At 39.6% G+C, this 22224-nt stretch overlaps 1 protein-coding gene across 2 annotated transcripts in view; it reads left to right on the top strand.

Annotated features, from left to right (window-relative positions):
* ABLIM1 (actin binding LIM protein 1) overlaps window positions 1–22224 on the top strand; it is a 195498-nt gene that overhangs the window by 78178 nt on the left and 95096 nt on the right. For both annotated transcript variants that reach the window (XM_062001129.1, XM_062001128.1), the window contains exon 2: window positions 9822–9956. In XM_062001129.1, the coding sequence (XP_061857113.1) occupies window positions 9822–9956 (135 nt within the window). The remainder of the gene's footprint in view (window positions 1–9821; window positions 9957–22224) is intronic.

The following is a 22224-nucleotide window of genomic DNA, read 5'->3' as shown; positions in this document are numbered from 1 at the left end:
GTGCTGGCTTTTATATTGGCTTACCATAAGGTGCTGTAAACCTGGAAATGCTGGATGCCTTGTGTAGCTCAATTGTTTATGTTCCACATAGATGGGAAAACAAAAGCAGGAAAGATGAGGAATCTCTCCAAAGAGGAGCAAAGTGAGGAGTAAGTGTTAAAATAAGGGTCAGACCAAGAGTAATGTGAACTGTTTAGAGATAAAATGTTGTTGTGTTTATGCTATATGAGAGTCTAATAGGCAAGGTTCTATGAATAGTGTCATCAGGATGGGTCTCTAATTTCCAGTGCTGCTAGCAGCATTTCAGTATCACAGATGCTAATATAATCTACATGGCAGTACTGTAGAACTTTATATTGGTTCAGGGTCTGGTACAGAAGCAGGATCTTAAAATGATATCAAATTAAAGAAGTGATCCAAATATAAATACAGCTTTGCAGAACCCAGTGAGGGCTGTCTTTTCTTACTGGGTTAGACAAGAGTCAGTACAAGACTTTTTTGTTCAAAGAAGCAGTCTCATTTGTTGGTTGCTTGGTTGGTTGGGGTTTTTTCCTCCAAAAGTACCTCAAAACAGGATTTGATGGATTTGAGAGCATCTGCTTGCTATCCAGCAATTGAAGTGCTAGCCAGAGGAAAAGTCTGGCTATTCAGGACTACTGTTTCAGTCATTAGTGCATTCTCTATGATAGTCCATTTGTCATGCAGTGTTAAAAGCTGACTTTCAGAGCACACCATTATTTATTGTCAAAATAATACACCTTAAGGAATTGACTTCTGCAGATTTGTTTCTAAGGTCTAGGTGCCAACATGGGCAGTTAACCAAAGGGCAGGGCCTCTGAAATACCTGTTTTATCAGCTCTGTACATAGCAAAGTATCCCAGGAGTCAGGAGCCACATGAAGAGTTATGTTGCTTGTGAATGTATCTGTCTATTTTTAGTTTGAGGCTGTGCAGCTCAGTCCTTAGAAATGCCAGACGTGAGGGCAATAGCAAATAATGGGCATTTACAAGATCCTTGATTGAAGGAGAGATTCTAAGTGTCAGGGACAGAGCTTCTGTGCTTTAAAAACTGTCTGAGGACAAGTCTCTGCAAGGATCCTGTACAAAACTTTTGGTGAGATTGCTGGTGGTAACTGAGGGGAGATTTTCCTACAGATTCTGTTTTGAAAGATCTTTATGACAAGCTCGTTTCCATGTAGGCTTTCCCTTATTTTTCATACACACATCAATCTGCAGCAGTGAAACATCATTACAAAGATACTGAAAGGTATCTGGGAGACCACTATCTTAAGTAGGTCAATGGTCCTCCTCAGGTAATGTCAGGGTAAAGAGTGGGAAAAATTATTCTTAAAATTAGTGGGTTTATGTTGATTTACCTCAAAAGGGAATGTAATTCATTTTACTCTATGGAATATTTTTGTCAGCCTCAAAAAAAGAAGCATAGGGGAACTCTAATGAGCTGCTATCTAGTGGCTCCTGACTGAAGTCCCCATGTGAGTTGCTGTTAAAGTAGCTAAGAGGCCTGTTTGGCATTTGAGTGCTGCAATGGGTAACCACTACTCAGCAGTGAGCCAGAATTTCCATGCTCTCTGGAAAAAGCAATTGCTTTTTCTGCTAACTTCAGCACCTTGCTTTCATGCAGCCTTGAGAATCCATAAGAATTTGCAGTGAATAGTGTGATGCTTCTGTTTATCCATTGTTTTGACTAAGATTTTGATAGGGACATCAAGTGCTGTGTGTGAGATGGTTGCTTAGAGTACCCTTAGGAGCTCTTGAATTTCTAAGTAGAAAAAAAACCTAACCAAACATGTTTTTCAAATAATGAATGGGTCTTTTGTATGCAGAGTGTGTTAAAGGTACTCAAACCAAATTATTTTACCACTTCCAAGGCTGATAAACAGTTGCTACATGTTACAGACCTGCAGATGTCCAATGTGAGAAACATGTGCTTAGCGTGATCTTCCAGCCTCTAGTCAGGAGCTTTGAAAAGTGAATTGATTATCTTGAAATACTGTCCCTCAGTAAGATGGTTGTGTAAGTAAACGCAGAGAACTTTTGTGGGTGTGATAAAGACCAATAAGGATATTCTCAGAACACTAGATAAGATAGTCTTGGGTTCACTAACTTTTTATCACCCAAATTGTAGCATGATCTGTTTGGTAAAAAATTACTCTGTCCTAATGCAGAAATATGATAGACTAAATTAACTTTCTGTTTCTTCTCTTTGTTTTGCCAACCACCAGTCAGCAAACCTTCTGTTAACAGTCATGTTGAGTAATGCATATTTTGATTCAAAGACTGCCTTAGCTTAGTCAACGTTTGTTTCACAGCACATCTTACCTTGCTACATACTTCCTCGTAAGATTAGTGCCTTTTCATTACTGAAAACAGTTTTTAAACTACTTACTGCTTCCCCTCTTTGAGCTTAAAACAACTTCTGTTCATACTCAGTTAATGAGCTGTTCGAGACTTTTCTTTGGAAACAGAATTTTTCTTAAACAATAATTGTCATATAAAGGTATGTCATATAACAAATATAAATGGAATCATTTTAATTGTTAATCTTTAACAAGAGGTTTTGGGATGTGTGGTGAGAACTGATTTCCAATCTCTTCCTTATTATGTTGCAGTCAGCCTCACATCTGCCTGTGAGATGCTATTTTGAGGGTAGATAACCTGTGGTGTACTTTATTCTAGCTGAAGAACTGAGGCTGAAAAGCATGTGTTATGGTGGTAATTGACAGGATACAAAGAAGAGTAACAAGTTGTTTTAGGTCTTCTCTTGTTAAGCAAGTAGAGAATAAGACCAGAGAAAAAGGACTGGGGATTTAGTAGTACTTCTTTCAGAATCTAAACCAGAACAGACATGGGCTACGCTATCCATCTTTACATCTCGCATAACTCAGCCTTCTTTCCTGCACCGTCCTACTTGCAAAGCTATAACTTTCACCCAACCAACACCCCAAAAAAAGGAGTATGAGTGACCATGGGGGAGAGCTGCTGGTGCCTAGCTCTGTCAGTCCGAATGCCTTGGTATGCGCTCACATATATGTGTGTCTTCATTAGCATTAGGGCACTAGTTGTTGCAGTACTGAAAGAGATACTGTCCTGCAGTGTTCTGACTGCTCCTGTGGTTCTGTTTGCATCTGCTCTGCTGCTGAAACTACAATACTTTCATGGAAAACATCAGAAAATACTTAAAATCCTGGCAAATGACTAAAAGTGTAACATCTTCCCTGCCTTCTTTTAAAATAGCTCATCTGGTTATATGCAGACAGCAAAAACAGTTTTAAGACAAATTGAGGCACTGTAGGTGTAATACAGATAAAGTTACAGGAAGAGAGAATTTAAATGTGCTTCTTCAGATATGATTTGAATGGCAATAGTGTGAGCAAGCTACAGTCTAGGATTTTGCCTTAGGCTTTTTCATACATGTGTAGGCACACAGCTCACTAGTATCTCTTTCTGGGAGTGCCTCCTTCTGGTGTGTCCTGAAATTCCCGAAGATCCCCGTCTGATACCTGAGCTAATGACTTCAGTAACTTCTTTATCTATCCCTGACAGCTGGGAGGTCTCATTTCAGTCTCAGTCACTGTTTAGTCATCTTAGCTGATAGGATTCTTATAGATTTAAGATACAAGAACTGAGTCTGCAGATAAGCAAGATGACACTGCATTTTTCATTCCTTCTTTTTAATAGATAATTCAATAACTCCTCAAGAGTTCACTACACTGGCCTTTATTGAAAGAGGAATTCTTCAGAGATGCTACAGGCTAGAGACAAACAGGCTTTACAAACCAGAGGTTACAGATGTTCACATCAGCGAGAAACGCAAGGATGAGAGAAAATTACTACTTCTCCTCTCTTTACAAAAGGAGCACAGAGAGGAAGTGATAAACCAGACTTGGTTCTTGAAGTCAGTTTTCTGGTGCTCCTCTAATACCTTTCATCTCAGAACAGCTTTTTTTTGCAGCTTGTCATCCTGTGCACAGTGCCTACCTGCCTACCTCCCTCCTGTCCCAAGCAAGCGGCTGCCCAGCTGCAGCAACAGTACAGCTGCTTGACAGCATCAAAGACTGAGGGAATTTTGATTTTGAAGCCTTAAAAACCTGTAAATAATTTTAAAAATTATGTCCTCTAAAGCCATATCAGATATTACAGGCAGAGAGGGATGCTGTGGGGAGATATGGTTGCATTTACTGTCTTGGCAATCTCTAGTACAGTCATTATACCTTCATTCCTGAAAGGAGTGAGGAAATGTAAAACAGGCTAGCAAAAAAACCCTGTGGAATAGTTTCACACTGTTAATTGCTTTATTTTTGCTTCTTAATAGTTCAGACTTCATCCAAGAAAACACGACAGCCAATTGAAAGTGTGCATCTAAGAGAGTGCTGTCTGTACAGGACATGTCTCTTAAATCCTGAGAGTCCCCTTGCTGGTGTGGGCACAGCATGACCTCAGCGCTGTGCAAAGGAGCCCAGAGGTTGTCACGGAAGTTGTGACAGTTGTAAAAGTCATAGAAATTGTTATGTTCTACCATGAAGTTTGAAGTTACATCTGATGCAACACAGATTTGACTGAGCATAACTCCAAGTTTAGTTCTAAAGGTAGGCATGCAAATATGAAACTGATAAAAATTCACCTTGAAAAGAACAGATCACATCCTGCTGTTTAACTTTAGAGGAAGCTGCTTTTTACTTCAGTTTAGAGTAGAAATGAATGCAGCAGATTTTTGGTGTGACCTTTGCTTTGCAGCACAAGTGTAGCAAGACGTTTCCCAGAAGCTTCTTTCTGACTTCCAATAAAAAGACGAAGTATTCTGTGACTTGCAGCAGAGACATGGAGTCTTGCCAGCAAGAATCTGCAGCAGTCTCACTTAGCTTGAGTCTTTGGTTTCCTAGCAGTTCTGTGTTCAAGGAGAGAATAATCCATAAGGAAGGCTGCAGTATTTATTTCCCTTGTTTTCTTTTTTTCAACAACCGTTACTCTTCAGGTGGTTGATGGAATTTTCACTTCTGGAGGATTTGGTATGAGTACTGAGGTCCTTTTTCTGTATGATGCAGCAAATATCATAGTTGCTACTAAACTTATGTACGGTGTTCTGCTCTACATTAAGCACCACTGATAGGAGAGTATTTAACTTTGCACAGCAAATTAGTTCCTTCATTTTGCTCAGAAACTGCCTTAGGTTTCTTATACAAACATTGGGCTGTTATTGGTCTTTTCTAACTGCTCTTCTTCTTAATTGTTTCTTTTTCTTTGCAGGCTTGGAATTATTTTGAGATGTTTTGGTAAAAGGAAGTAATGACTACTCTCAAGCTGGTAGAGTTGCTTTGAGTTTACATCAGTGTAGTACAGTTGCAAAATTTAATGAAATCAACACTGAATGATTCACAAGGGAATGTGAGGGATGACAAAAATGGTGGTGATATGTCTATGGAGTGAGGTTAGCACAAAGCAGTACTGCAGTGACAAAGACTGTCTTCCTCATAGAGGAAGATGCTATTGATTCTTTTATTATTATTACTTTAATTAAACAATAAAATAATGTCACCCAGACTTCCCACTTGTCCCAGTCAATTTACATGTTACTCTGGGTAAATTAGATGTTTAATGGGACATTGATTCATCTTATTGGAAACCCAAAAGAGCTTAAGAAAGCATTAATTATTCATGAATTATTCAGTTAAACTGGTCTTCTGAGCAAGGGTGGAAGCCTCAGCTTATCTTGAAAAGTCCTTCTGTGACCATTTCCAGTTACACAGCTTTACATGGCTCACCTTTATATATCTCATGTGCTGTCATTAATAAAGGAAAAAAGAAGTCTTCAGGCAGTGTCCAGCAGCATTGGAAGCTAAAAATGTTATAAAGCAACCCAAAACCCTGGAAGAGTTTTACTGATGATCTTTTGTAATTGGTGTCTGTAAAATTGTAAAGACTGTGACAAGTTAGACTTCTGCAGGTACTGCAGCTTTCATGATTAATCTTGAAATGCGCTGGAGGAATAAAAATAAGACCAAATATTCAAAAGAATGTTCCATCTGTTTGATCTGTATGCCTGCTTCCAGCATCCCTTTGTTCCAGTGCAGACACTGCACTAATTTAACTAGAGCCACTTTCAAAAAGCACTTTTCTTAGTACCCTGTGTACTTCTGATGGAATGACGTTTGTTTGAACCTAAATCCATTGTGTTAGCGGGCGTCTGCACCTGCCTGATATGAGTGAGACCAGTACATTGTATTTAATCTTATACAAAAGGTTCCATGCAACTTGTTATACTGGTGGGGCTGATATAAGAAAACTGGTATAAAATCACATCTTGGTTTAGTCTGACATGATTTGTATGTAGACAAGTATCAATTCACATCAGTATGCTGGAACTGGTAAATGCTTGGTCTGTGTTTTTATTACACTACCCATGCAGTGAGTATCTGCTTTACAATACAAAGACAGTTGTGAGTCCCAATACTGAACCAGGAATGCGTTGCTTTGGAAACTTAGCTCCCTCTGAAAGTTGTCAATTTATATTGTTTTAATTTGAAAGATAGTTGTGATGTTAATATATTTGTATTTGAAACTTTGTTAAAGGCAACACAATTCCTCAAGTTAGTGTTTGTCTGCACACTTTCCAATGAATGATGCTTCCAGAAATATGGCAGCTGTGACATATGTGACCACCATTGTCATAGGTGCTTATATGATTCCTTCCATCCTGGTTCCTGGGGACTTTGTCCTCTGTATTTAGTCTCGCAGTAGGGTAAGGCTGACAGTACTCTTACACGTGGCTTATGGTCAGAGACACTCAAGATCCAGAGAAGCTATAATATTCAGATAACCTCATTTAAACTGATAGGTTACAGACGCAGAGACTTGGCTGAACTTCACTGTCTGACTTCAGAGTTAAGGACATGCCATCCAAAGAGCCCTGTGAAGCAAGGGGTGCAACCTGGGTTATCCAGATCCTAAATGAGTGTCCTGTCACTGATTATACTCTGGAGTCTGTTATTGTCTTAGTCATGATACAGAGTTGCTTTATTTCACCATTGCTGCTGATCCACGATGCCTGAGAATATATCCTCTAGCATGTAGTTGATGTGGGGAGGGTTGGTGCAGGAAGAGCCCAAATTTGCTGTCTCAGGCTATGAAATCCATGTAAGGAGATTAGCCTAGCTCAGGGGTTTCAGACTCAGAATTTACATATCCAGTGAGCTGGCTGGTCTTCAGTCAGAAACATTTACATATGCTGCTTGTTATGGTATTCCTCTTTCTTTTAAATTCTGTGTTCTGTCCTCACTGGTGTCTATAAAGAGTCATCTGTGCCACTGAGAAGCATTGTGTGTGTTGCATATATCCAAAGGGAAAAAAAAATTACATGCAATTCCTTGCAGGACAGCAAAAGTCAATTACTCAGTCTTGACCTACAATGCCAAATGGAGGCCAGTAAGACAAGCACCATTATTAGCTTGACTTAAGAGATGAGTCTGGAAATAGCAACTAGCAGTATTTGTATTCATTTAAATGACTGAACTGGAAAGAGATTGTGTCATTGACCAGTCTTGAAAACGTTTACTTACTCTCTAGTAAAAAAAACAAAGCACTTGTCTTTCAGATCAATACCAGAAGATTTGGATGCAGGCATGCAGAAAATGTTAAGATGTTCTCCACCTATGAGTTTGGGCAAGCAGAATGTTGCAGATACAGATTTCACACTGCAGCATTTAAGTCCTGAAGAGCTTTTTCCCAAATCCTTGATCCAGTTCTTCATTTGAATAACTTGAAAAATTCTATTACCCTTTCTACAGTTGGCACAAGGCCCATTTCAGTGTGTCTGGATCTGAGAGGGAATTTTCCTCATAGTAATTTGATTTGCTAGCACTTGTCTCTATGTTTGTCTATTATTTTCTTCCTTTCTTTCAGATTGCATAAATTATGTGTTTCCTTGGTTACAAGTTAACAGTTAATGGTCTTATTTAGAAAAATAATAACTTCCACTCCAGAAATAATATTGCATTGCAGACTATTAGATGAGGTTCACTCAAGGCAAGGCATTTACTAGGCCCTTATTTAAATGGAGCTGCTAATTGAAATACTGGTTGAAATTGCCAGCTGCATTCTGTTCACCAGTATGTGCTGAATAACTGCTCAAGGCAAATGGTTGAAATGAGGCTACTAGAGGAGAAGTTATTAAAAACTTCAAGCTTGAGTGGAAGACTTCTGCCGTTTTCTTTGAGGATAGGGGTATATGTGGGGATGTGGGGTGAAGAACAAACTAGCAGCTGCCATATTTGTCTAGATTTAGAGCAGAAATTGCCACTTGCAATATTTGTTATCCTCAGTTCTTGATGCTCTTGGTCCTGTAATCGCTTGTTAGGCTTTTAAATTATTAACCTCATATTTATATAATGCTGAATGATAGCAGCAAGTCTTCAGCATGGCATTTATAAAGGAAAGTTATTTAGAAGGAGTTCATGAAGCAATGAGGTTTTTTCCCTAGAAATTCACTGAGGGAGGAGAGGAATCTGGTGCAATAAATATGAGCAAGGTATCTTGTTACGTTGCTGCTGAAAAAAAGAAAGCATAATCCTTCCTGAGAGATGTCAGGTATTGATCAGGAAAGGAGAAGAGCTCCAGAAAACACCAAGATAAAAAATGCAGATGATTCCCAGTGACAGGGGTGTAGGTGTATCAGCAGTCAACCCTTCATAGGCCCGGAAAAGCAGAGCAGAAGTGGTGTAAAGACAGAGGTGTGGGTAGAGAGGTGCATGTGCCCAGGAATGTTCTGATGAGCGTCACGAGTTTGAGAACAGTAGTACAAGGAGGACAACTTTCTACTGCTAGGATGGGATGTGGGAGGGAGATTTGAAGGAACATAGTTTTGTTTGGGAACATTCTGGGTAATACTTTCCACTTCAGACAGTACAGATGAGACTCACTCTAGCTTATACCTGTGCATTTCTGTTGAGACCCCAAGCTCTACAAGATACATCTGAGGAAGAAGTTAAACATTTTTTTTACGGAAGCCAAATGTGGAGCAATAAAACTTTTATTATATCAATGAAACGCACAATAAAGCTAACATTACCTTTCCTGTTCTAGCCAAGCTCTGCTCAGGGCTGTGGAATAGCTGATGAGTTACCAGAACCTGAAATTTTGTCCCCCTGACTACGTTTCAGAGGCTTTGGCCATTTTTGTCTACTCATAATATCCCTAATTTGCATACAGAGAATTGTTTCTAATAGAATTGATGGAAGCAGAAACAAATAATGTTGGCATCTTTTCTGTAGATACTTTCTCTGGGTTAGGTATGTGTTGCAGAAGAATGAAAATGTTTGTAGTTGATATTAAGTGTAGTCATTTGGATGCAAAGGCAGGCTGCCTGCTTGCTCTGGTTTCCCAAAACATGATTTAGAATTTCTTTCCTTTCATTCTTTTAACTTAGATTGTATTATTTCTTGATTAAAATAACCCAGTGCTTGTTGCCTTCTGTTCTCATTGAATGGTTTACACACACTCACGTTCTTGGAAAGAAAAGCTTAGGCGTTCTGAAATGCTTTGTGGCACTGAAACTGCAGAGGGAATTTTTACTTGTCTTTCCATGGCAGCCTCAGTGGAAAGAGATGATGGTAGTTGATGTGAATGGCTTAAACTACTGGTTTATGAAAAGACTATATTCTCTTAAATGGTAGTGATTTTTTTTATCTGAGCATAAAATGTGTACAGATACATTTGTATTGTGATTAAAAATGTCTGAGAATGCATATTTATGTACATGAGAAAATACTCTTTTCCTTTGGTCGTCAATAGTGTATTTTTGTTTTACAGTGGCCCATCCTCAGGAGTCTCACCACCCCTCCGAAAAGCCGGTCATCCACTGCCATAAATGTGGGGAGCCGTGTAAAGGCGAAGTACTCCGTGTTCAGGCCAGACACTTTCACATCAAATGCTTCACCTGCAAAGGTAAGACCTTGATATTCATCTATCAGAAATGAGTCAATTTGTGCAAATGTACCTTGAACCAGTGGTGAGGTGTCACACTTCCTGCAATTGGCTAATTACAGGATATTCTCATTGCTCAGTATCTGAAGGATTTGTGGGTGGGGAGGATAAAGAATGAGAGGTGGAGTGGCTGAATCACACATGTGCAAGCAGCAAGGTGATCAGCATCACACAGAATAAATTTGATGTGCAAATATCTACAATTTAATTGAATTATATGAGACATTTTATTTTACCGCGGGGTGAGGGATAGATTAGCCACCATTAGAAGGCTCAAAATAGCACATTCTGCTCTCAATAGTTGTGTGTTCATTCTTTTTCCTTTCTGCTTTTCACTGGGTGCAAGCTATGCAGTAGATAATTACCTGAAAGAGATGAAAAAGAAAAATCTTAGCTCATTTTAATATTGTTTTTGGTTTTATTTGCTTCATACAAACATGTGAAACAGTTTCACATATTTCCCAAGTAGTGAATTAGTCCAGAATTAGACTCTGGCTCCTTTGATTTTTTTTTTTTTCCTGTTTATTTGGGAAGAAGTAGAAAAACACTAAACATCCAAGTGTAAACAACACTAAACAAGCAAGTTGTAAAACACAGAAAGGATAGCCCTAGCAGCTTCTCAGAAATCCAGTCTAAAAATACTTAACTTGTTTTCAGATGTTATGTTATATGCATTTCCTTCTATTTCCAAATGTGAGGTGAGAGTATGTGTAGATTATATAGTGGGATGTGGTGTAAAGGAACGTAGCATAAGAATGGGGATGAAAGGTGAGAAATGGAGAAAAATATAGGCCCATGTGAAACAAGGGAAAGGCTGCTTCTGTACAACCAGCATCAGCTACATTAAATCCTAGCATAGCCTAGGACAGATACAATGACTTCAGGCTTGAGGTGAACATAAGGGAGCTGGTGGCAAACATGGAGAAAGGAGCTGAAGTAAGTCAGAGTAACAGAGTAGCTAAACCAGAGTATCAAAATCACTGCTACATTGTTTTTAGCTTCTTTTAAACCCAAGTTCTCTTTTCTGAAAGTCCATATCTAGCACATATACTGCAGAACCAGGCTTTGAAAAGTGCCTCAACCCTAGTCCCTGAGTTTCAGTTACATTTTTCATGTTCCAAATGTGGGTGGAATAGTATAGTAGTGTGATTGCTATAACTCTGTTTCTCTGCTTCCTAAATAGATGCAATATAGCAGAAATATTTGTTTTCCTGTGTTACTAAAGGTTTTCACTGGAGTTATTTGCATGCTGAAAAATGAATGGGTAGAATCTAAGAAATTCTGTGGGTTTTAGTTAAACACAGCTAGATAGCTCAAAAAATACATTGATGTCTTTCACCTGTGTCAGACTGAAAGGGTATCAGCCCATCATGGAGGCAGAGGAGCACTATCTACACTATTCCTGAGACGCTTGGGGTAATGCATATGTCTTTCTCTCTTGCAGTTGCAGTATTGCAAGCAGTATTTGATGTTATATAATCCCCAAGCAGTTAAAAACCAGCAACAAGTTGTTTCTTGTGCTGTTTCTGCCCGTACTGAGTTGTGGTCTCAATTTACAGAAGTTGGTGGATTAGGGTGTTTCCAGCAGCAGGCCATCTGAGACCCTTTGAGTCAAGGAGGAGAATGGTAATTCAGGCCAGGCAGTAAACAGCATGCCTAGGACCTTCCAAGACAGTGAGGGGGCAGATGGAACAGAGCTCTGGAATTGTCCTCCTGCTGAATGCACCAGATTAACCTTGCTGTTTGAGGGAGGGTGGGTGCATCTCGTTTCTACTTTCACTCATTTTTTAGTTACTCATATGCTGCTTTTGAGCTTTGACTATTCTGTTGCAGGCTGGGTTTACTAGGATACTTGTTTTTTCCCCCCTCTAGGGAAATATCTAATCTCATTGTTGCTTTATGGAGGTATTTCCAAGCTGATGACAGTTTAATATTCTATAATGTTGTTGACCTCATGACTGCTTGCATCACTAGAACAATGGGAGCTATAAAAATATCTCTCTCTGAATGAAATTGGTTTCTATCACAAGCTCAAAGTTAAGGAAATGTTGAGCTTGTGGAAGGTGACTGGTTGCATGTGTTCACTTACTGATTAGGAGAGGGGAGTGACAGTGTGGCTTCTACTTGTTTGTAGTAAGTGCACATCCCAGTTTGAACCAAAAAACACCAGTGCCTAATCTGAAAAGCTTTTCTCTTGCTGTTCATTCAGTCTGTGCCTTTATCGGTTGTGTTTGCCATCAAGTAAGAGCTGTCTTTTTTGTGTTCATTTGGCTTTCACTGAGAGAAAGGAAAGGGATGTGTATGGGACGTTGCTCCAAGTCCTGGTTTGAATTTTATACCTGAACTGCAGAGGTTCTTTATTGTTGGACTCTCATATTTAAGTAAGTGCAGTTTTTGTTTGAACTATATAGTTAGTTACTTACATTGCATGTTGTTTGACCATATGGTTCATACAAGTGGGACACAGCTGTTTGAGTAAGTGGGTTTGGTTTTTTCCTCTTAATCTAATGAGTTTTTAATTTGGCTTGACTGTGACTCTACAGGGGTGGAGTTAGACTCCTTTAGTTTATACAGTGTGGTGTTAGCTAGGGAAAACAATTCATACTGAGACCAGAATGTATCAGCTGCATCTAAAGGTCACGTGTTGTCTTTCTCATTTCTGTGTACTAAACTTTGCTCTTGAGACTTCAGCTCATGCATCTACAAGTGGGAAAGACTTGTCCAACTGTCATACCTGCTCAAATTGTTTAAGCTTTTATCCATAGATCTAGTTTGGTAGTGTAGTGAAGATGTGGGAAAAATTAATTTCCTCATAAAGCTGTGTCATCATTTAACCCCAGCCAGCAACTAAACACCACACAGCTGCTTGCTCACTCCCCTTGCCTCCAGTGGCATGGGGAGGAAAATCAAGAACAAAAAGTAAAACTGGTGGATTGAGGTAAGAACAGTTTACTAACTAAAATAAAATACAATAATAACAACAAATAATAGTAATGAAAAGGAATATAACAGAGAGAAATAAAACCCAAGAGAAAACAAAGAAAAAGCCAAACCCAAGTGATGCTGGAGCCCTGTACTAGCAACTGGGAAGAAAATGAACTCCATCCCAGCCAAAACCAGGGCAATCTGACACACTAGTTGTGTAGTAGCAGGGTTTCAGTGGCTTTGCTCTGTATAGGCTTCTTTTCTCTTCTTTTTTTTTCACCTACACTCTTAATTTTGTGTTTACATCACACCATTCAGTGTGTTTGATAGGACCATAATCTCACTTCTCTAGGTTATGTCAGAGACGCACAGGCACGCTGTGATTGCTTGGCATGCATGGCAGTGGTGGCTGTTGTACTGCAGGAACACAGTGACTTAAGCCTCCTTGCCGCATCAGCCAGCTAGGGACGTGCTCATGTGTCATGAAATGGGATCAGACAGCCATCTTCCTCCATAGTTTGGTGGTATGTCCATCTCTGCAATATTTCTCAGAATGGACTAACTGCTTCCTGACAAAGAAGACAAGTAAAACTTCCACTGATTGATGTGTTTCCACACCCCTATGATAAGATGCAGCTAGCTTTTACTGCCTGCCTATTGAGAACAAAGTGTGTAGAGCTGAGTTGTTCTATCTGCCTGGCAAGGCTGGCAAGTTCTATTTGTGGCCGGAGATAAGAGTTACTGAAAAACCAAAAAGCTGAAATGTTGTGACCTGTCCCCTAGAGATGAGTCTGCTGGCCTCCTGATAGGCAGAGAATGTCAGGCAGGCAGCAGCTGGCTGGGGCTGGAGGTAGCGGGAGGGACGAGAGACATTGAGTGCAGCTCCAAGAACACTGTTTAGAGCAGTTGCTTTTGGCTAGTTTATAACAAAGTCACTCACCTTGCTGAGGAATCACACTGTGGTGTGTTACAAATGCAAGTTTAATTCACCATGCTCTTACCATACCAAATTGGTAATGGTTACCAGGCAATGGAAGCAGCAGGCTGAAAGGAGGGAGAGTTAAATGAGGAGGTTGGAAGGAGAACAGATTGAGCTGGAGATCTCATTGTTTTACTTTTTGTCTTTAATAAGCATTAATGTTAACAAGAATAAAGTAGTAGCTTATAAAGAATCATAAAGTTTTTCTTGTAAGGATTTATGTACATGAGTAACTTTTCAGGAAAAATTAAGACTATTCACTGTGATGTCTGTCACAAATGTAAATGTGTGTGGGATTGGGCCCTAAATTACAAGGTGCATGAGCAGAGATTCTAATATCTCCACTTAAATTGTGATCTGATTCAAATGATAATTTTCTATCATTGTCAGTTGATTACAGTTCATTTTACCCTATTGCATGTACCAGGAGAGGAAACTTTGAGGCTAGCAAAATTGTTCTAATAGTACAGAACAAGCTTTAAGCTTTCGTAGTAACAGTGTGAAAGTTTACGGAGCTTGCTTTTGGTAGGTGGAGAGATTGGCTGCATTATCCTAATGAGACAATGTAGTATTTGTGGTAGGAGTCTTTCAAATAGTAGATAGCATCCCTGTTCTTGGTGTTGAATATAGATTGGAAAATTAGCTTCCATATGGTAGCCTAAACTGAAGAAAAAGTGATCTCATGAATAAGCAATCCTGACATGAGAATATGGATGGTGCCCTAAAGATTTCTAGTCCTCACTATGTGGCATAAAGGCCTATAATTTAATTAAGCAATGCCAGGTGGAAATGTTTCACTGTGTATGAACCTTTTATATGCCGTAGCCATACCAGATAGCAAAAGGCAATTATCAGCTACTATTCTTGCGCATTATAAGGCAAAGCCCAGTCTTGGCACACAGGAAGCATTCTACAAACACAGAGCATCCCACAGAGAAGAAGCTTTTAGCTTCTAAGAAAGCATTGTTATAAATCAGTATAGAGCAGTTTCTTAACTATGGAACAAATGTGCTAGTTTCCCTCTTTTGATTTAGGTATCTTGCAAGCTTATTTAGGAAAGCTCACATCCATATGTACCTCAGAACCCTTTGGAGTCTGGTTAGGTTCCAAGCATGGATCTATTTCTTTTATGTGATGACTTTTGCGAGGCTACATCATCCATCCTTCAGTGAGCTCGGCAGGGAAGGGGGGTGGCTCCTGAGTTTAGATTTTGGGATGCTCTGTAATCGTTGACTCTGGCACAGGCTGCCCAGGGAGGGTGTGGAGTCTCCTCTGGAGGTTTTCAAAACCCGCCTGTGTGACCTGATCTAATTGGACCTGCTTCTGCAGGAGGGGTTGAACTAGATGATCTCTAAAGGTCCCTTCAAACCCCTACCATTCTGTGAAGGAATAGGAAGAAGTTAGGGTCATGTAAGCAGATACTCTATCAACAGGCTGGAATGTGGTTTAAATCATTACTTCTTTAACCTTTGATCTGTCATCAGATTCCTTCAGTGGCAGCAGGAGGAGGCTGCAAACTGGCTGCTGGGTGGTTAGTGCTATTCATAGTTCAATGTCAGTGGATGGAAAGTTTAAATATGAGGACGTACTTGTAGTAGATATGCAGTGCAGTGTTTGAAAAGATCACTCCATTTCCACCACTACTTCTGAGACTGATCTGTGGACACAGTGACATAACTGGTGAATAGAATATTCTCCTTCCTGAGCACTGGGAAATTATACAAGATCCCTTGAAACTCTGGATCACTGAACCAAAGAGCTTCCTTTATTTAAAAGCTCCCCATGCTTGCAATTCTTTCAGTACTCCATGGTTCTGCTTGCCAGATTGTGAACTCCACTTTTCAGCTTGGTTATTGAAACAGCCTTTAATAGTAAACCTTTTGATTTTTCTTAAGAGTGTTTGTATTTTCCTGTTTCTCCTAAACCTGAATGACTCGGCTTTCATTGAAAAAAAAAAGGGCATTTCTAGACATTAAAATAGAAAACATTGGAAAATATTAACCTGAAATGCTCTAACAGCAGGATATGAATAAAAGAGACATAAATATTGCAATGTCCTCCTTTGGATGGGTAGAATTTTGGAAATCTGACTCAAAATCTTGAAGGATTACAACCTTGCGTCCTTTATCCATGGTAGGTCGAATGGAAGGGAATAAGGAAGGATAAGCTGGGATTTTAAAAGAGAAGTACTTGTTGCTGAAGAGGTTAGTACACATATCAAGTGGAAAAGTGAAAAGGGAAGCACACCGTTATCTCTATGCACAGGGAGACGTAATGAGGGTCAGCAAGAACATGTTTAAGGATAGCAAGTCTGGTTTGAACAGTTTGGAAACTCCAGGGAGCAATGGGATTCTGCTGTTCCTGGGAAGGTAATGGATGTTAAAATTTCTCTCATGACAGGAGATGTGATTCAGATATGAATTCGTGCATTCAGGTAGTGTGCTGTGAAAGCCAGCCTGAGTTGCAGCTGTGAGAGTAACTGCCATTTCTATATCTGCATAGATTAGCTGCAATCTCTTAAAACCTGTTCTTTTTCGTGCAGTGATTCTTACTGGTATTTCACTTCAGGTTCAAGCCAGGGCCTGGGAAGTTTGCTGTAAGATAGGCTGGTTCCCTGCAAAACCACCATAACCCTCCGGTAGGCAGCAGAGAGAGCTCTGACTCATTAGTAACAGTAGCCTTTGGGGTACACATGGGCAGTTAGAGGCGTGCAGCAGATTTTAAACTGTATCCAACCCCTTGGCAGTGAAAGCTCCCAGCCATCCTCCACACTGGGGGAGAACAGTCTCGGTAAGAATTGCTGGGCATCCCTTGCTCCCTGCAGAACAGGCACAGTGGATGAGGTGACTGTGGGCTTTTACAATAGAGCTCAAACTATACCCGTAGCTGTATCTCACACTGTTCTCTGACTCTTTCCTGCCCTTCTCCTTGTGTTCAGTAGCAATGTCCTGGCTTATTTGGGTCTCCTTTTTTTCCAGATTATCTTTTCCTTTTTCATATAAAACACTGAACTGTTCATTTTTGCTTTAGATGTTGACAGGAAAAAACCTCAAAGTTTCACCCCATTCTGAAGTGGATCCTTGTTTTGCTCTTGGGGTTTTGATGCTATTAATGGCAATTGGTTGACACTGGTCTTCATTTAGTTGGGCCTGAAGACTCCTTCAGTGACCAACCATTTGTCAGAAAATTAAGTTAATTGCACTATTTGGCTGATATTGATGAATGCTGACAGATGCCACGTCAGATTTTGACAAGCTACTGGATCCCTTTAAAAGCAGAAGGCCAGGAGGATGCTTTACAGGTGCTTGATGACTGAGGCAGAGTGTCCTTATGAGAATATGGGAGGTTGCTTGAGTTTATTGTCCTTCATTTACCTGATTTGGATGAGGTTTGCTTTTGTTCTATTCTTACTCCTTGATTTGCTTATTTATAATCTCTTTGGAGAGGTCTCTCAGCTACTTACAGCCAAGGCATCCCAAGTTAAACTTTGACATTTTTCCCCTGACTGCATTTTCTTTAAGGTTCATTTCCCATAGACCTGTAAATTACTTTGATCTCCACCTAGTGCTTAGTTTAATATGAAAGGTATTTTAAATGGTTGAATGATTCTTGCCATTGTTTCCATCCATGCATAAAACATTGGTATTTCAATGGTGAAGCTGTCACATTGCCCCATTATACGCAGCTGCTATTTGCTTGCTGTTGAGCTAAAGTTGTAACTATTGTCAGTTAAATTGCTAGAAAGACTGAAGTATACGCATGTTAGGTGCAGACAGGAAAGTTTCCCTGTGCAGTATTGTTTGTATCTCCAGTATTACAGAGAAAACCAAAGCAAGGTGACCTTGTAGGACTAAAGGCAGTGTCATGGTGTTGATCAGGAAGTTGACAGAGTCAAAACTCTGAGCTCTCTTGAAACATAGTCATGGCTAGTAGTTTCAGTTGAGTGAAGGCTTGCATTAAACATTTAGAGGTTTCACAGAAGTATCCCACTGAGAGTTATGTGTGTCATAATGACTGGCAGTAGTCATGCAGTTTGAAATGGAGATTCCAGATTTTCCAAGGGAACGGGAGATGGGCCTGGATGGAGGCTAGAGGAAGATGCTTCTCATGAGGATCCTGCACTAATTTAGAAGAGGGAAGAAATGCAGTCTCATCTATTGCTCAAGAGGTATTTTAGCTGCTAAGTAATTCTTCCAGCTTGTGACTAGATAGCAAAGTAGATTTTAACATCAGCTGTATTTCTATCTAAAGCTCTTTTGACTTCCCAGAGTTGTTTCTAAAGTCAATCTGTTGAAATGAGAAGAGATTCCAGAATCACTGGGAATGCTGGACACAGTTCCACATAGCTTTGATCAAAATGCACCTCTCCTCAATGTATGGCAGAAAAAAAATCTTGAGTGACAGCAGTGTAACAAACAGTTCTCAGGATCTCTGTTGCAGCTTTTGCAAAAAGTTGGCTGCAGTTTCTTCATAGTGCCTTGTAACCTTTCTGCTACATACAGCATGGCTTCTCAGATTTACTGTTCTTATGTGGTCTTCCCATGATACTTTGACGTACATTCATTCTTCAAATGACATCAAGACAAGTGTTGGTAAGAGGAACTAAAAAAAAAAGGCAGAGGAAGACTTAGTTCATTTGAAATGTGGAAACTTTAAACTTTATTAGGAACATGAGCCTTGTTTTCATCAATGCAGGATTTGTTAAGCTTTCTCTTAGGCGAAGAAAAAGAAACAGATTTTTAATGTGTATTTGTTTAGATGTAGGTGATAAACTGAAACATTGCCAAATTCCTTTCTACCTTCAAACAAGAAATCCATTATGTCCTAAGGAATAAATGTTGTATGAATATTTCCCTGCTTGAGAACAGCACCATTATTCTATGAAGCTTAGAAGTACAAGAAAGAAACAAAACTCCAACAGGAAATTGAATTTGCACCTTCTTTAATGCATGGTGACAAAGCAGATCATTAGACTTTTCTTATTGAATAATGAATAGCAGTCACTTCTGCAAACTGAGAGCCCATGCTCATAGAGTCTGCTTGTGTGGTTTTGTTTTTTCAGTGTGGAAACAATTTTTACTTAACACCACCATGGAGGTATTTTACTAAAGCACTGTTTTTTCAACTCTCACTGACAACAACCCCATGGAAATCCTACAGAGTGCTCAGTAGGATCAAATCCTACTTACATTAGCTTTGAAAAAATTTGATCTCTTTATTTTCATCATATCCAATTAAGCCTGGAAGTGAGTCAGCTTAAGAATGATCCTGGTCCCTTGGAGATCACAGACAACTGGATTGCTCTTCAGTAGCTATGTTTTGTTGTAATAGTCCAGACTTGTATATAGACCCTCTAACGTTGAGAGCTGACAGCAGCACTGATAGTACCTCCAAGCTTTTAGTGCTCCAAGGATGTAAAATGGAAGCTCCAGAGTGCAGTTCAAGAGAGAAAAATCTAGTAGGTTGGTTGGTGTTTTTCAAACTGTTGCAGAGAGAATTGCATTCCACTTTATTCCATTCACAAGAGAAGAGAATTTTCTGTTTGGAATATGAAATTCTTTGATATACAGACTCTGAGAACAAGGCTGAGCTCCTCTAGGAGCTGTTGAAGAGTGTAGTTTTCTTTTTACATTTAAAGAAAAGTGCTGATTTTTTTGTCTTTATGCTTGTGGTACCTCGGGGAATAAAAATGCTCCCCGGTGTCTGCTGTTTCATAAGGGAGATTCTGGTCACGTAAAACAGACTTTTGTCCATCATACTGAGCAGGAAGGTTCTCAAGGAAATATTATCGTCATGTAGAACTATTTCCATGTGATGGATGTTTGGAGAATACTCCTTGCTTTTTGCCTACCATTATGGTTTAACCCCAGATGGCAACTAAGCAGCACACTTTGTCCGTACATACACTGACTGTGATGCAGCCATCACAGCTGGGTTCTCTTCATTGCCTCTGCTGTTTGTGGCAAGAAGGGTGCTGGGCAAATGGTCTTTTCTTTTTAATAATAACAATTACAGTTCTTCTTTTCTATGGTATTTCTACAGTGGTCACAAATGGGTGCTAAGGCAGTGTGTTTAAGCTTGAGGGGATTTGTTGTCAGAACCATAACTTCTGCAGAGTGGCAAAAAGGAAGAAAAAATAACCCCTGTTTAAATCTCATCCTTGTTTGTACACTGCATTCATTGTACACCAAGTGTGGAGACAGCCATGTTCATCCTTTCTGATTTGATCTCTGACTCAAAGTGAAAGCAGCCGTCTGGAACGGCATTTTCCCAGCCATGGATGTTAACAGTCTGGGTGACCCTTGTTTCCGTCATGTAGCTTAAAGCTGTGATTAGTGATAGGAACACATGTGCTCAATTGACTGCAAAAATCCGTTGTAATGTGGGGTTGCCAGGACTTGTCTTTAATTCTTGCAGATTGGTGTGTGCTTCCTGCTGTGAGTGTGCCAAAGATGATGAATCTGCTGGTGGTTCACATCCTAAGCAGTTCTGCTTGTGTCTGAATTCACAACTTGCCAGTATGGGAGAATTTAACTCATTCTGAGCTACTGACAGAAAGACTAAAACATTGGGCAGAAAGGAGACTTCATAAAGAAAAGGGCATTAGAGGGAGCTTCTTTTTAATAATAGTAATTGCTGGCTTGCCAAATAGTGTAATCTGCCATTTTCTTCTCTAGGCTTGAATCACTGTGGCCACACAAGAAGGATAGAGCTTAATAGGGTTAATAGAATTCTATGATTCTATGAATAGATGAGAGTGCATGAACCCTTTCATTCCAAGTTTGTAGGGATTTCTCCAGGCTATGATCTGCCAGACCTCTGTATGATACATTGAAGCTGTATTTTCAGAAGAAACTAGAAGAAAGGTTGCATTGGAAGTTACTTTTGATCATCCTACCTTATTAGTTAGGATGATCCTGCCCATTGCCTAGGTAGGTAGAGGGCCAAGGCCATCATGACTAAATGAGTTTTTCAAACTCATTGGTGGAACTGGGGACCATGGTAAAGAGAGAGAGTTCACATATGCACGTCTGAGACAGATCCAGCAGCACGCCGAGTTCCTTCAGCCTTAAGCTCAAGTGTATATAGGCTTGGATGTTAAAGCTACAAGCCCATTTACAAACTGTGGTTTAAATAATCACATAGACACTGGAGTGCTCCATAGGTCTTGATGATATTTAGCAGTTTCTGAAACATCTAATGCTGCTCCCTCCATGACAATACTCCAGTTCATACAATCACAGAATCTAACTCTGAATACAGAAGTAATTCCTAACAACTTTTTAGGCAGTAAAGGAGAACTCTCAGTCATTCCATGATTAATTGTAAGGATCCACCAAAAGTAACTTAGAAAAGCAAACCTATTGTAAGTGGGCTTCAGTTTTGCCTCTACACCTCCAGTGAAAAATGTCTAGATGGTGCCTAACTCACGAAGAATCTAAGGTGATGTGATGTAGAGGTCACAGTGTCTTCTGCCTAATGGTCTCAAGATATTGTATAGTTTGAAAATCATATTTTAAACACAATGGAGATTGGTAGAAGAAAAATAAAGAATGAAAGAGGTTTATTTCTGGAGTTGTACCTGAAAACCAGCTTGGAACATTTTGCAGTATTATAATAGAGCCTACTAATAGTTGTCTGTCATTCTCCTATGTCACTGATAATTGTGTTTTGGCTGGTCGTGGACTTAATGCCACCATGAAATGTAATTTGTTTGCATGTCAAACATTAACAATGTTCTATGCAGAAATATGAACCCAGAAAAATACTAGTACTGAGACTACCCGAGTAGTCTGAGACTACTACTAGTAGTCTACTAGTACTGAGACTACCTGAGACTACTGAGGCTAAGCTGCATTTTAGTGCATTCTGTTTATTGTTATTCTATTAATTATAGTTAGAGTAACAATTGGCAACAGGCAAACAGAGAATTTGCAATCCCTGCCCCAAACACCTGGCAGTGTTCATTTTCATGGCAAGTAGTTAGTCAGATATTAGCCCATTATAATGGGGGAGAGAATTAATGTTGCACAAAAGTTTGAGCTTGGAATTTGTGGCAAAGAGATGAATTGAACCCAGTTCCCCCTATAATCTTTCTGTATTTCATATTTTAATTTTTCAAGGACTCTGTAACTGCAGGGACCTAGAACACTGCTTATTAATTTTTCCTGAATAGTCAGAATTTCTGATATTTGATCTGAATATACTTGAATGTTATGAAGAGGGATCAGGTGGAATGGCTTGCAAAGAGCTAAGCTAGCATCCTAGACTGCTGTGAAGAACAATTTCTCTTACTCAATTACACAGATACAGCAATATACAGAG

The sequence above is a fragment of the Colius striatus genome, chromosome 8 (assembly GCF_028858725.1).
Source record: "Colius striatus isolate bColStr4 chromosome 8, bColStr4.1.hap1, whole genome shotgun sequence".
Lineage (NCBI taxonomy): Eukaryota > Metazoa > Chordata > Aves > Coliiformes > Coliidae > Colius > Colius striatus.
Note: the sequence above shows the minus strand (reverse complement) of the source record. Positions and strands in the feature narration are given on the sequence as shown.